This window comes from Esox lucius, chromosome 5 (assembly GCF_011004845.1).
Source record: "Esox lucius isolate fEsoLuc1 chromosome 5, fEsoLuc1.pri, whole genome shotgun sequence".
NCBI classification, from domain to species: Eukaryota; Metazoa; Chordata; class Actinopteri; order Esociformes; family Esocidae; genus Esox; species Esox lucius.
In genome coordinates, this window is record NC_047573.1 from 34913937 (window position 1) to 34930417 (window position 16481).

General features: G+C 43.4%; 1 protein-coding gene across 4 annotated transcripts in view; it reads left to right on the forward strand.

Moving 5' to 3' along the window:
• dnmbp (dynamin binding protein) overlaps nucleotides 1-16481 on the forward strand; it is a 122807-nt gene that overhangs the window by 53822 nt on the left and 52504 nt on the right. For all 4 annotated transcript variants that reach the window (XM_010897567.4, XM_010897564.4, XM_010897568.4 and 1 more), the window contains exon 3: nucleotides 2802-2924. In XM_010897567.4, the coding sequence (XP_010895869.2) occupies nucleotides 2802-2924 (123 nt within the window). The remainder of the gene's footprint in view (nucleotides 1-2801; nucleotides 2925-16481) is intronic.

Genomic DNA, 16481 nt, shown 5'->3' on the forward strand with positions numbered 1-16481 from the left:
CCCCACCTTATCCTTCCTGCCATAATGTTTACTGTAGTGTTTACCCAAAGGAGCCAACTGACCTTACTGCCCCCTGTTGTATCTTCTCCTATCTTGTCCTAAAACCCATTGATCTCCATCTGGACAGACAATAGATGCCCCCTATGCAAATACCAGGTCCCACACATTCCTGTACCTATCTTAACAGTGGGACTCAATCCTTTACTCAGAGAGAATACATTGTATATAGAAATTTCCACAACACCCGACCAAAGCAGTTATAAGCAAGACAAAAATAAAAATCCTCCATCCACCCGTCTGCAGGCAGACTCTAACCACATTTTATCTCAGTTAACATGTCCTATCACTGTTTATAAACTCGTAAGTCCTTTTGTGAGATATTTACTCAAGCATCAATGTCTTCATCGCATTTACCCATTGTCGATTTATCCCATTAAAATTATTTTATGCAAAACCTATTTTATCTCCATTAATTTTATCTAACCATTAATAAACTCATCAGTGCTTTTGTGAGATATTTACCCAAGCATTGAGGTCTTTACCCAAGCATCGAGGTCTTTACCCAAAGCAGTTACAAGCAACACAAAAATAAAAACTCTCCAATAAAAATTTAAAGTGGGAAAGGGGGACAAGAGTTTCAAGTTTAAGTTTGGACTGCAGGCTATTCCATAAGCAAGGAGTGTAACAGGAAAAGGCAGCGATTTAAAAAAAGCATTATTTTAAGGGTATGTTCTTTTTTCTTTTTGGAAGGTATTAGTCATTTTGGCCCATTGTCAGTTTGCATGTCATTGGCATATCTCCTCCCTATTCAGATTTTTTGCTCACTGAGGCAGGTTATCTTCCAGTATATTTGTTTCAATTTTAAATTAGATGCCCAGTCCCTACTGATAAGAAGCATCTTAACAGCTTAATGCTGTCACCATCATATGTCACTGTTGGGAGGGTGGGTGTCAAAGCATGGACATTGTAAGGTTTGTGGTACATATCACTTCAGGTTAAGCCAAAAGTCTCTATTTTGGTCTCAAGTGACTACAGTATTAGAGTCCCTCTAATTCTTTAAGATGTAAATTTTTCGGTACATGCTTTCCTTAACTGCTTCTTTATTAAAACCCTCCAATATCAGCCAATTTTATGCAAAGCCCTTGATATTATTGATTGGTGCATCATTATTTCACTCCCTGCCACGGAACGCTGTAACTACTTCAAAGTGATTGTTGGCCTCTCTTGGATTGTCACTCAAATAGGGGTGTAACGGTTTGAGATGTTCATGGTATGATAACGGTTTTAAAAAAGATCACGGTATTACGGTATCACAGTATTATGGTTTAGGCCTATTGCTAATAGTATTAGCAAATGAATTGTTGATGAACCCCATTAGTTAAAAAGATGTGTTAATTTCCAAACTGAGAATCGATTACTATAACCAAAGTGGCTGCATCAACAACTAGGGCATAGATATTGAATTACAATTGGAAAAAAAACATGTAAGACCCTAATTATGATAAACAAGATTATTAAATATCAATTTGATTGGTGTTTTTTCCCACTACTGTCCAATTTCTGTAGGCCTCAAGTAGGCCTACTTTGTAAACCTTGTTTTAAAAACAAAATGTATTAGAAGTAGTATTAAACTTATTGCACTTTTGCACTGCACTCTTCCAAATTAATGCATGAACACACAGTTGGCCTATCGTAATGTTGTCTATGCCCTTAACTCAGTTTGCTGCTGGGGTGACAGACAGCGTGAACATAATGTTAGTCTACCCATTAACCCAATGAGTCATTACAAAACTTGGAAAATGTATTGTATCTGGCTGTGATATTTATGAAGGGGGTCTATAATTTATTAGCCTATACTGTATCTTCACTTACACTGATCTCTGCATATTCTGTGGGATGGTGCAGAGATGGAACTTCAAGTTCGAAGTGTTCCCCGCCTTAGCTGACACTTTTTTCCAACATGCTTTGGGTAAAGAAGGTAGGGGAAATAGAGTTCCAGCATTGCCATTTCATTGCGCTGCGCTCTCTGACATGATGTTCGCACGTGAAAAAGGGACTGTTGAATGAAAACGGAGGATCTCTCAATTTAGTGATTAGTCCGTGAAGTTTATATGACGCTGTGTAAATATAACCGACTCTCTTAATTGAACTGACATGAATGCAATACCATGAATGAAAAGATGTCAACGGCATTAGGACCTTCTGTATTTACAACCAAGGTGCACTGTGAAACTGTTACATCCCTACACTCAAGTCTCTTTCCTGTTTCTGTGCACATTTTTGAGGGACAGACTTTTCTTGCCAGTACTTGTTGGTGTGATACAGCTTTCATTTCTTGAATATTTATTCAATTGTGCTCACTGGGATATCCAGACATTTGGATATAATTTTTTTATGATCAATGCATTTGTATTATTTAATCTCTTCTGTAGAATGCCATTTAGTTTCGATTTCAGTTTAGAATCACATCCTGACCAATGATCCTTCAAGTGTTTTTTTTTACAGAGTATGCGATAGCAACTTGAATGGTTTACAGGGGTAGGCCAATGGTAAATGTATTCATTCTGTGTATACTGGGAGTTTTCACAGCACAGGGATGTAATACGTAGGCAAGCAAAACAAGTTTTTTGTATTTCTATACACGTCTACACACAAAAATAGATTTTGAGTGTCACTGATTTAAAATAAAATATCAAACAAAGAAATATTTATGTACCATTTATAATTTAGTAAAATAAGAGAACTGGTCGAGTGTCAGAACACTTTTGAAGGCACTGAATATTGTTTTCCAATGTCCCTAGGGCAGTTTCCCAGCACCTTTGTGGAAGCAGTCACCATCCCCAGCACCAAACCAGAGGATAAACTGTATGTTTGTATCAATGACTTCAGTACTATAGAACCAGGAAACCTACCCCTGCAGAGAGGTATGTGGACGGACACATACACACCTATATGTGTGTCTGGATGTATGGCATGAATGATGCCTGGTGAATGATAACTGATTTTGTTTGCGTCATAATAGAAAATATTGCTCATGTTCGCTCTCATGAAGCTATGTTTGAGATTAGTGTATCTAAGCTTAGCCTATACTTTCACTTTTGTTGTCCTGCAATGAAAACAGTGTGGGGACTGTGGATTGGTCTTGTATGTAAGTGCATGCATGTTTAACTCTGCATCTATTTATTGTTTGATATTGTGACCTGGTTTTGTCACTGTGCATGTATCAACACTTTTAGTCTGTTAGAAATGTTAAATGCCATCTACAAGAGGTGAACAAAATAACAGAAACGCCACATGGAAAACGACGGTTAATGCAAAAGAAAAAAATATATAATCACAATTTAAAATGCAACTGCAGAGATCACATTAGGTTGATCATCAATTACCCATACATACAGTGGATATAGAAAGTCACCACCCCCTTTCAAAATGGTCCTTTTATTTACACAGAATATCCAAGTGAAAATAAATGTATGAATTGTCCTTTAAAATAACATGTGTAGACACTGTTATTGTTGAGAATGACTGTTGTGTCTGGAAATGGCAGATTGTTCACACTAGGACCGCAAAATGCCTACGGGAATTGGTGTTTGAGTATGTCATTAAAATAAAACCGCCATTTTGAAAGGTACACCTTCCTCCTTCCATGACTTTTCCTAAATAGGTGTATATTACATTGTTCCATTGTCAGAATTCTAAAATCACAAATGGTAAACTATTAAGAGACTATTTACCCTGTTTTCCAACTTATTCGCCAATAGGACACAATGTTGTTACCCAAATGATACCCAGGCACTAATCACCCCTCACTGAATATATGACATCAGTGGATGAATGCACAATTTCTATTACCAGTCAAAAATTTAATTAGGCTTATTGAAACATAATACAAATGATATAGGCTACTTGACAATTCAACTTATGTATCACACTTCACCGTCTTTCAATAGGAGATTCAGCATTCTTGTGAAGGCAAATTCATCAAATGTAAATCTAAAATGTTAAACTAATTACTAATTCAACAAAGGTAGTATGCTACTAGGGGTGGGAAGATATGAGTATTATATGTTGCACTGCGTGAGGCAAATGGTAGTACACAGCTTTGTGTACAATATTTAAGAGATATAGGCCTTTTGTGTACATAGAGAAAGTCTTAGATCTTTGAGGTCAGCTCATGATAAATGGGGACAAAAACAAAAGTGATGCATTTATAATTTTGTTCAGTGTATAAAGCAAAAATATGTGTTACAACAATGTAAGCTGGCTGTAATTTTAAATATTTTACAATGGGGAATATGAACAATATGTTATAAGTGTTGAATATCCAAAATGTGAAATATGCCTATGAACGATACATACAATGGAATATTTTAATGAACATTGAAAGTACATAGCGTATTTGGAATGTGATCATGTGCTACGTTACCATAAAAAAAAGTTAGTATTCGTTAGCTAGAAAGCAAGTTACCTATTTCGTCATTGATATTCACAGATGAATAGTCAAACTTAATTTGCTTGAGAAAGGGAAATACATACACTGGGGAGAAGATGTATTTGATACACTGCTGATTTTGCAGGTTTTCCCACTTAAAAAGCATGTAGAAGTCTGTAATTTTTATCATAGGTTCTCTTCAACTGTGAGTGATGGAATCTAAAACAAAAATCACATTGTGTGATTTATAAGCAATTAATTTGCATTTTATTGCATGACATAAGTATTTGATACATCAGAAAAGCAGAACTTAATATTTGGTACAGAAACCTTTCTTTGCAATTACAGAGATCCTACGTTTCCTGTAGTTCTTGACCAGGTTTGCACACACTGCAGCAGGGATTTAGGCCCTCTCCTCCATTCAGACCTTGTCCAGATCCTTCCGGTTTCGGGGCTGTCGATGGGCAATACAGACTTTCAGCTCCCTCCAAAGAATTTCTATTGGGTTCAGGTCTGGAGACTGGCTAGGCCACTCCCGGACCTTGAGATTCTTCTTATGGAGCCACTCCTTAGTTGCCCTGGCTGTGTGTTTCGGGTCGTTGGCATGCTGGAAGACCCAGCCACGACCCATCTTCAATGTTCTTACTGAGGGAAGGAGGTTGTTGACCAAGATCTCACGATACATGGCCCCATCCATCCTCCCCTCAATACGGTGCAGACGTCCTGTCTCCTTTGCAGAAAAGCATCCCCAATGAATGATGTTTCCACCTCCATGCTTCAAGGTTGGGATGGTGTTCTTGGGGTTGTAGTCATCCTTCTTCTGCCTCCAAACACAGCGAGTGGAGTTCAGGCCAAAAAGCTATATTTTTGTTTCATCAGACCACATTACCTTCTCCCATTCCTCCTCATCCAGATTGTCATTGGCAAACTTCAGATGGGGCTGGACATGCGCTGGCTTGAGCAGGGGGACCTTGCGTGCGCTGCAGTATTTTAATCCATGACCGTGTAGTGAGTTACTAATGGTTCCTTTGAGAATGTGGTCCAAGCTCTCTTCAGGTCATTGACCAGGTCATGCTTTGTAGTTCTGGGCTGATCCCTCACCTTCCTTATGATCATTGATGCCCCACGAGGGGAGATCTTGCATGGAGCCCCAGACCGAGGGAGATTGACCGTCATCTTGAACTTGAATAATTGCGCCAACAGTTGTTGCCTTCTCACCAAGCTGCTTGCCTATTGTCCTGTAGCCCATCCCAGCCTTGTGCAGGTCTACAATTGTATCCCTGATGTCCTTACACAGCTCTCTGGTCTTGGCCATTGTGGAGAGGTTGGAGTCTGTTTGATTGAGTGTGTGGACAGGTGTCTTTTATACAGGTAACAAGTTCAAACAGGTGCAGTTATTACAGGTAATGAGTGGAGAACAGGAGGGCTTCTTAAAGAAAAACTAACAGGTCTGTGAAAGCCAGAATTCTTACTGGTTGGTAGGTGATCAAATACTTATGTCATGCAATAAAATGCAAATGAATTATAAAAAAAACATACAATGTGATTTTCTGGATTTTTGTTTTAGATTCTTTTTCTCACAGTTGAAGTGTATCTATGATAAAAATTACAGACCTCTACATGCTTTGTAAGTAGGAAAACCTGCAAAATCGTCAATGTATCAAATACTTGTTCTCCCCACTGTATGTGTACCTAAACAAAGCTTATCTGCTAAACGCCTTGGATGTAAATCAGACAGTGATAGACACATGCTTTTTCTGATTTCATTAATTAAACCACTAAAATTGCTTTTACCAGAGTCAATAGACCAGTATATCTAACCACCTGGTATGTCAGTAGTAGAATGAAGTGTTACATGTCATACTTTCTAAAAATTTTAATATTTTAATCTTTGCATCGCATCATTGCATTGCATCATCTTCCGCTTATCCGGGGCCGGGTCGCGGGGGCAGCGGTCTAAGCAGGGATGCCCAGACTTCCCTCTCCCCAGACACTTCCTCCAGCTCTTCCGGGGGGACACCGAGGCGTTCCCAGGCCAGCCGGGAGACATAGTCCCTCCAGCGTGTCCTAGGTCTTCCCCGGGGTCTCTTCCCGGTGGGACGGGACCGGAACACCTTCCCAGGAAGGCGTTCCGGAGGCATCCGAAACAGATTTTAATCTTGTTTCAGTCAATACAGGCTTATTGCATACAGAATTGTGTTGGAGTGGTCTTTGAAGGAGAAAGGCTACCGAAAAGAGCCCGTAAAGTTCTGCCATCCTGTGTGGTTACGGCCATCCTACACATATATCCATAAATAACTGGACAATACATGGGTTTCTTGAAGCTGATGAGGCATTACATTTACGATAGAAAATATTTTCTATGTCACTGTAAATGGACTTAATATCCCAATCAATAACAAATTCAACTATACATTTATTGTACTGCAACCACTGACACAACTTTGTACTAGACTCACAAGATGCTGTAAAGAATAAAATTGATTATGATGATTTTCTACACACTTAATAATAAACTTTCCATGTAAACTGTTCTAAAATGTGATCTTTCTTTATTGGTAGGCCAACATTCAATAATAACTAAATTTGTTTGTAAGCAAAAAATTGTCATACGTACTTTTAAAACAGCAATGGCACTTTGGTTGACAACATACAATAACGTAAAATATCTGGTTGGGGATTTACAAGATTTTACATTGCTACGGTAAAGTTGATGATAAACTTCATTGCAATGTCCGGTTACCCCATTATTTATAATGCTTCTCTGGGTTCATACAGAGATATAATTCAAAAAATTAATGCATGGAAGGTTTCAGAAACCGTTAGGATCACGGGTGAGTGATACATGCATAATGTAAAACAATGTAAATTGCTATTTGAACACTGACAAATCATTGACTTGGCATCACCGTTTTTAGTTGTGGGAGTCTGCAAATATTAAGTATTTAGTATTTGCATGAGACTAATGTTTCCCATATACTGGTTGCCTGGTGGTTGCTGGTTCCAGAAGAAAGTTCAGTACTAGCGGCTGAAATGGGTTTTCTCAGAAGGGTGGCTGGCTTCTCCCTTAGGGATAGGATGAGAAGCTCAGCCATCCGTGAGGAACTCGGAGTAGAGCCGCTGCTCCTTTGCATCAAAAGGAGCCAGTTGAGGTGGTTCGGGCATCTGGTAAGGATGCCTCCAGGACGTCTCCCTAGGGAGGTGTTCCAGGCACGTCCAGCTGGGAGGAGACCTTTGGGAAGGCCCAGGACTAGGTGGAGAGATTATATTTCGACACTGGCCTGGGAACGCCTCGGGATCCCCCAGTCAGAGCTGGCAAATGTGGCTCGGGAAAGGGAAGTTTGGGTTCCTCTGCTGGAGCTGCTGCCCCCGTGACCCGATACCGGATAAGCAGATGAAGAAGAAGGAGACTACACCGTGAAGTACTGAAATCCTGCAGTGCCTGCAAGATCCATACAGGCCCGTCTGAAGTTTGCCAATGAACATCTGAATGAATCACAGGAGAACTTTGGTGAAAGTGATGTGGTCAGATGAGACCAAAATCGAGCTCTTTGGCATCAACTCAACTTGCCCTGTTTTGAGGAGGAGGAATGCTGCCTATGACCCCAAGAACACCATTCCCACCGTCAAATATGGAGGTGGAAACATTGCTTTGGGAGTGTTTTTCTGCTAAGGGGACAGGACAACTTCACTGCATCAAAGGAACAATGGACAGGGCTATGTACCGTCAAATCTTGGGTGAGAGCCTCCTTCCCTTAGCCAGGGCTTTGAAAATTGGTTGTGGATGGGTATTCCAGCATGACAATTACCCAGAACACATGCCAAGGCCCTCTCCTTGAACTGCCACCTTAACGTGGTGGAGGGGTTTGAGTACCCGAGTGACCCTAGGAGCTATGTTGTCTGGGGCTATATGCCCCTGGTAGGGTCTCCCAAGGCAAACAGGTCCTAGGCGATGGGTCAGACTAAGAGCGGTTCAAAAACCCCTTAATGAAGAAGAAAATTGTGTGTCCTGTGACGTCGCCCGGCATGGCGCAGCCGGGGCCCCACCCTGGAGCCAGGCCCGGGGTTGGGGCTCGTTCGCGAGCGCCTGGTGGCCGGGCCTTTCCCCATGGGGCCCGGCCGGGCCAAGCCCGAACGAGCGACATGGGGCCGCCCTCCCGTGGGCTCACCACCCACAGGAGGGACCATAAGGGGCCGGTGCAGAGAGGATCGGGCGGCAGTCAAAGGCGGGGGCCTAGACAACCCGATCCCCGGACACGGAAACTAGCTCTAGGGACGTGGAATGTCACCTCGCTGGCGGGGAAGGAGCCTGAGATGGTGCGTGAGGTTGAGAGGTTCCGACTAGAGGTAGTCGGGATCACCTCTACGCACGGCTTGGGCTCTGGAACCACACTCCTTGAGAGAGGATGGACTCTTCACCACTCTGGAGTTGCCCATGGTGAGAGGCGGCGGGCTGGTGTGGGTTTGCTTATAGCTCCCCAGCTCTGCCGCCATGTGTTGGAGTTTACCCCGGTGAACGAGAGGGTCGTTTCCCTGCGCCTACGGGTCGGGGATAGGTCTCTCACTGTTGTTTGTGCCTATGGGCCGAACGGCAGTGCAGAGTACCCGACCTTCTTGGAGTCTCTGGGAGGGGTGCTGGAAAGTGCTCCGACTGGGGACTCTATCGTTCTACTGGGGGACTTCAACGCCCACGTGGGCAACGACAGTGATACCTGGAGGGGCGTGATTGGGAGGAACGGCCCCCCTGATCTGAACCCGAGCGGTGTTCAGTTATTGGACTTCTGTGCTAGTCACAGTTTGTCCATAACGAACACCATGTTCAAGCATAAGGGTGTCCATCAGTGCACGTGGCACCAGGACACCCTAGGCCGCAGGTCGATGATCGACTTTGTTGTCGTTTCATCTGACCTGCGGCCATATGTCTTGGACACTCGGGTGAAGAGAGGGGCGGAGCTGTCAACTGATCACCACCTGGTTGTGAGTTGGATCCGATGGCGGGGGAGGAAGCTGGACAGACTCGGCAGGCCCAAGCGTACTGTAAGGGTCTGCTGGGAACGTCTGGCCGAGTCTCCTGTCAGAGAGATCTTTAACTCCCACCTCCGGCAGAGCTTTGACTGGATCCCGAGGGAGGTTGGAGATATTGAGTCCGAGTGGACCATGTTCTCCACCGCCATTGTTGAAGCGGCCGCTCGGAGCTGTGGCCGTAAGGTCTCCGGTGCCTGTCGAGGCGGCAATCCCCGAACCCGGTGGTGGACACCGGAAGTAAGGGATGCTGTCAAGCTGAAGAAGGAGTCCTATCAGGCCTGGTTGGCTTGTGGGACTCCAGAGGCAGCTGACGGGTACCGACAGGCCAAGCGGACTGCAGCCCGGGTGGTTGTGGAGGCAAAAACTCGGGCCTGGGAGGAGTTCGGTGAGGCCATGGAGAAGGACTATCGGCTGGCCTCGAAGAGATTCTGGCAAACCATCCGGCGCCTCAGGAGAGGGAAACAGTGCCCTACCAACGCTGTTTACAGTAGAGGTGGGCAGCTGTTGACCTCAACTGGGGATGTCGTCGGGCGGTGGAAGGAGTACTTCGAGGATCTCCTCAATCCCGCCGTCACGTCTTCCATTGAGGAAGCAGAGGATGAAGGCTCAGAGGTGGACTCGTCCATCACCCGGGCTGAAGTCACCGAGGTGGTTAAGAAACTCCTCGGTGGCAAGGCACCGGGGGTGGATGAGATCCGCCCTGAGTACCTCAAGTCTCTGGATGTTGTGGGGCTGTCTTGGCTGACACGCCTGTGCAACATCGCGTGGCAGTCGGGGACAGTGCCTCTGGGATGGCAGACCGGGGTGGTGGTCCCTCTTTATAAGAAGGGGGACCGGAGGGTGTGTTCCAACTATAGGGGGATCACACTTCTCAGCCTCCCCGGGAAAGTCTATGCCAGGGTTCTGGAGAGGAGAATACGGCCGATAGTAGAACCTCGGATTCAGGAGGAACAGTGTGGTTTTCGTCCAGGCCGTGGAACACTGGACCAGCTCTATACCCTCTACAGGGTGATGGGGGGTTCATGGGAGTTTGCCCAACCAGTCCACATGTGTTTTGTGGATTTGGAGAAGGCATTCGACTGTGTCCCTCGCGGCATCCTGTGGAGAGTGCTTCGGGAATATGGGGTCCTGGGTCCTTTGCTAAGGGCTGTCAGGTCCCTGTACGACCGAAGCAGGAGCTTGGTCCGCATTGCCGGCAGTAAGTCAGACTTGTTCCCTGTGCATGTTGGACTCCGGCAGGGCTGCCCTTTGTCACCGGTTCTGTTCGTAATTTTTATGGACAGAATTTCTAGGCGCAGCCAGGGGCCGGAGGGTGTCAGGTTTGGGGACCACACGATTTCGTCTCTGCTCTTTGCGGATGATGTTGTCGTGTTGGCCCCTTCAAGCCAGGACCTTCAGCATGCACTTGGACGGTTTGCAGCCGAGTGTGAAGCGGTGGGGATGAAAATCAGTACCTCCAAATCCGAGGCCATGGTCCTCAGTCGGAAAAGGGTGGCTTGCCCACTTCAGGTTGGTGGAGAGTGCCTGCCTCAAGTGGAGGAGTTTAAGTATCTAGGGGTCCTGTTCTCGAGTGAGGGAAGGATGGAACGGGAGATTGACAGACGGATCGGTGCAGCTTCTGCAGTAATGCGGTCGATGTATCGGTCTGTCGTGGTGAAGAAAGAGCTGAGCCGCAAGGCGAAGCTCTCGATTTACCGGTCAATCTACGTTCCTACTCTCACCTATGGTCATGAGCTTTGGGTCATGACCGAAAGGACAAGATCCCGGATACAGGCGGCCGAAATGAGCTTTCTCCGCAGGGTGGCTGGGCGATCCCTTAGAGATAGGGTGAGAAGCTCGGTCACCCGGGAGGAGCTCAGAGTAGAGCCGCTGCTCCTCCACATCGAGAGGGGTCAGCTGAGGTGGCTTGGGCATCTGTTTCGGATGCCTCCGGAACGCCTTCCTGGGAAGGTGTTCCGGTCCCGTCCCACCGGGAAGAGACCCCGGGGAAGACCTAGGACACGCTGGAGGGACTATGTCTCCCGGCTGGCCTGGGAACGCCTCGGTGTCCCCCCGGAAGAGCTGGAGGAAGTGTCTGGGGAGAGGGAAGTCTGGGCATCCCTGCTTAGACTGCTGCCCCCGCGACCCGGCCCCGGATAAGCGGAAGATGATGCAATGCAACATGCCAAGGCAACAAAGGAGTGGCTCAAGAAGAAGCACATTAAGGTCCTGGAGTGGCCTAGCCAGTCTCCAGACCTTAAGCCCATAGAACATCTGTGGAGGGAGCTGAAAGTTCGAGTTGCCAAACGTCAGCCTCAAAACCTTAATGACTTGGAGAAGATCTGCTAAGAGAAGTGAGAGTACTAAGTCATGTTTTACAGAGGGGTCGAATACTTATTTCACTCATTAAAATGCAAATTAATGTATACCATTTTTGACATGTTTTTCTGGATATTTTTGTTGTTTTTCTGTCTCTCACTGTTCAAATAAACCTACCTTTAAAATTATAGACTGATCATTTTTTTGTCAGTGGGCAAACATACAAAATCAGCAGGGGATCAAATAATAATTTTCCTCTCTGTAATTAACTGTGTTAATCAAAATAATAGTTTTGTTTTATTCCATAAAATACTGACAACATTACTCCCAAATTCCAAATAAAAAAAGAAAACAAATTCATATGAATTCTTCAACAACAAAATACTAATGTTTAACTTAGGAAGAGTTCAGAAATCAATATTTGGTGGAATAACCCTGACTTTTTAATCACAGCTTTCATGCGTCTTGGCATGCACCAGTCTGTCACATTGCTGTTGGGTGATTTTATGCCACTACTGGCACAAAAATTCAAGTAGCTTGGCTTTGTTTGATGGCTTATGACCATCCATCTTCCTCGTGATCAAATTCCAGAGGTTTTTTAAGGTGTTCAGGTCTGAAGATTGGGCTTGCCTTGACAGGATCTTCATCTGGTGGTCCTGGATCCACACCTTAATTGACTTGGCTGTGTGGCTTGGAGAATTGCCCTGCTGGAAAAAAATAAAATCTCAGAGCTGGGGAACATTGTCAGCTGGTTGTTCTTCCAGGATAACCTAATACTTGGCTTGATTTATACGTCCTTCACAAAGTCAAATCTGCCTGATTCCAGCCTTGCTGAAGCATCCCCAGATCATCACCGATCCTCCACCAAATTTCACACTGGGTGCGAGACACTGTGGCTTGTAGGCCTCTCCAGGTCTCTGTCTAACCATTAGACAACCAGATGTTGGGCAAAGCTGAAAATGTGACTTGTCAGAGAAGATGACCTTACTCCATTCCTTTATGTCCAAACCTAATGGTTTTTGCTAACTTCAGCCTGGCTCTTCTTTGCTTCTGATTGATGAAGGGCTTTTTTGTAGCTTTGCACGACTTCAGCCCTGCTCCTAGGAGCCTGATTCAAACCGTCCTTGCCGTGCACTTCACCCTAGCTGCTGTTTGCCATTGTTTTTGTAGGTCACTTGATGTCATCCTACGGTTGTTGAGTGACATTTGAATGAGTTGTTGTTTTGGCCCTCTGCCAGTCTGTAGCTTTGTTGTCCCCAATGTCTGTTGCTTGACCTTGTTCTTAAGAACCGCTGTCTTGTACATTTTCAGGATGGAAGCAACCTGACACTCACTGTATCCCTCTGCCAGTAAAGCCAGAATTTAACCCTTCTTTTCCTTGCTTTTCTTTTCAACTCTTCTGTCATGCTGAATAGTATTTTTTTTTTTTTTACCTTTGGGGTACTACTTGCACTGTTTTTGCCATCCAGCTGGCCCTATTGCAAGAGGGTAGTGATGATCACAGAAGTGATTTTATAATTATTTTCCTCGTTAAATTAGATTTGGTTCAGGTAATCATCTAATCAGTACCTCATTAATTAAAATTAGTTGTACTTGTGTTGGAATTTAAGAGACACTGGAATGGAATGGCTGCCATACATGTAGAGATGCTGATTTAAGAAAAATTAGGAGTGGTCTCTTAATTTGTGTGTGTGTGTGACACCCCATGACAATAATTTTAAACACATGGACATTTGGTCTTCGTTTTAACACTTTTGAAAGATGGAGGTAGTATAACAATAACAAAACTGAAGTAATGTCTTGTAATCAATAGAAATCCAATTTTCATGTGAGAACAAAGTTAGGACACCCCAACATTTATTACTACTGAAAATGACTAAAATATGAATCTGGTGCACCACCTCAAGTGCAAACATCGTTAGAGAGGTTTTTGGAGGAGTCTGTCTTAAATTTAAACCTCAGACATTTAGTGTGATTTGCTCTTGATTGTTGAAGTGAGTGGTATCATCATGGTGAGATAAAAGTGCTCTCAGAAAGCCTTCCGAAAGAAGGCTGTAGATGTGTATGAGTCTAGGAAGGGATTTAAAAAGGGTTCTCCAAACAATTAGAAATCAGCCATTCCACTCTATGGAAAGTAATTTACAAGTGGAGAATGTTTCAAACAACTGCCAACATGGCCACATCACGCCATCCTAGCAAGTTCAGCCCAAGAGCAGACCACAAGATGATTAAAAAAACTCTTGAACATAAAATGACATCACGGCACCTACAGGTAGCTCTTGCCGCAGTTGATGTCAGTGTAAATGCATCTACCATCAGACAGCTGTCAAAAAAAACATCAGGGCAAGACTAAAGTTTGCCAGAGAACACCTAGACAAAGACCAGGACTTGTGGAACAATGTGCCTTGGACAGATGAATCCAAAGTTGAATTATTTGGGGACAGATGACATCTGTCTAAGAATGGAAGTAGATTTGGACCATGCAACATGACACTGACTGAAAACATTCCTATAAATCCACCAAGGAATGTCTCAAAAAATAAATGGTGAGTTCTGGAATGGCCATGTCAAAGCCCGGATCTTAGTTCTATTGAGGTGCTGTAGGGTGATTTGAAACGGGCTATGCATGCATGAAACCCATTAAACATCATACAGCTGAAAAACGTCTGCTTGAATGAGTGGGAAAAATCTTCTCATGGGGTGCCCTAATTTTTTCACAGCTGTATAACTTTACTGATATAAAACAAACTACGGTCTACAAGTATTGAAACCTGAGTTGGCAAATCCATTACCAGGACTGGTTAACTCTTGAAGATCCCTGCGTCTCCATGAAGTAAATCTGCAATTAGTTCTAAAGCACTGCATTGTAATTATAAAGTGCACAAACTGCATCTTAATTTTTCGTTACACTCTGGCAATGTATGATGTTGGTTAGGGGCCTACTTAGGGAGGAATGTAACTTTTTCTAGGGGGCTGTGTGTTGCTTTACAGTTCTGTTCTCTTTGACTTTGTATCTTGTATTCTATTTATTGTTGTTATTTTGGGCTCATTTGAAAAAGAGGCTTTGATTTAAAAATTACTTCCTGCCTAAATAAAGGTAACACTAACAATCATTGTAGCATTTTAAAGTGCTTGCCCATTGGAATGACACTGGATAAGGAATCCGGGGAAGCCATGTATTGTAGCATGGTATTCATTTAGGGGATCACTGGATGTCATAAACTCTTGTAACCTACCACCAGTTAATTTGCAGACCAATTTCCAACAATTTCACTAGATGTCGCTAGTGTGCTGATGAGGGGTAGGAAAGACACTAAAATGCTGCAGGTACATCCACACCATGTACTAGTTCTGATTTTAAAAATGTATGGCATAATTTATGATTGTAAGGAAAAATATGGAATCTGGAAAAGTTGTATTTGTGCTGTATCTTTTATTTATTGAAAGATCTGTCAAAAAAATTAAAAACTTTTTTTTTTACACATTTGCACTAGGTCCTGGATGACTGCTCTTCTTTATCCATGGTTAAAGTAGTTGGAGAGGCATGTGTACCCCGTAGTTCATAAACTAACAAATTCACACAGCTCATCCACTTGATGTTCCTGTAGAGGACAACAGAGGAGGCAAAAGAGAACTTTTGCCCAATTGAGATTCTAGCTTAAACTGAGTCAACTTGATCACAAATTATTTTTCTCTCTGTCTGTCTCAGATATTTAAATCACAGGCAGTGGATGCTTTTTTGTGGAAGGTGCAGTGGGATGAATATAAATCCATGTTGAAGTGGTAGTTGTGCAACTAAGGCAGTGGCCGAACCAACTAGACCATTACCAGCATGAAATGTCTTATTAGTGATCTGTAAGTGGGATGTAGTTTCGCCATGTACATTTCTGTTTCATATTAGCTGGACTCAGTGGGAGGTGGAACCTGGATTGAGGCCTCTTTTATCTTCACTGGAGATTCTATTACATCTCGGTGTGGTGCCTCTAACCCCGTTGTAGCCTCTCTGGTGTTGTAGGAGTTAATTCATTAATTCATTAAAAAGTTGATCCACCTTTGAAGTCATGTCTTGATATTGTATTTGTGGGTTAATCAAATGATTCCACATATGAATATCTGTAGCGTGTGGATGATGCATAACTCTATATTTAGTACGTTGTGTGCCCTCCCTTTGCTTAGATAACAAGACTGAGTCTTTTACTGTTTTAAAGAGCAGTTAATTTACAGGATTTAATGTAATGTAATATTTGTGCATAATTTCTACTTAAAATCTGAGTTGTTTGAGCTGTTGGATGGAGGCAAATTAAATTGTTTTGTTGAGTGGTTTTACGGTTGCCTTAAATTACCATTGGTGTGTTCACTAGGAACCATTTGGAAGCAAATTTGCCAAAACTGGTTTGGGCCAACCTCAACATAAAAGGTAGGGCTGTACGGATAATCTAATTATAATCAAAATTGTGATGTAACAGGATTTTATGCTCCAAAAAACAGGTGAATGAGGTTGTAGTCAGGGCTCATTGTTACTCATGCCAAACAAAAAGTGTTACCTTTCAAAGGACTTTGTTTTGATGAATTCTATGAGCTTGTTTTAGAAGGGAGGTTCCTCTATACGCTATTTACGATGAAGTGTTTGGACATTACAATTCTTCATTTTAATTGCAATGTTTGGCCAACATTTTTGATTCAATGTTTTATCCACATCATGCAGCCCTGATAAGAAACACTAACT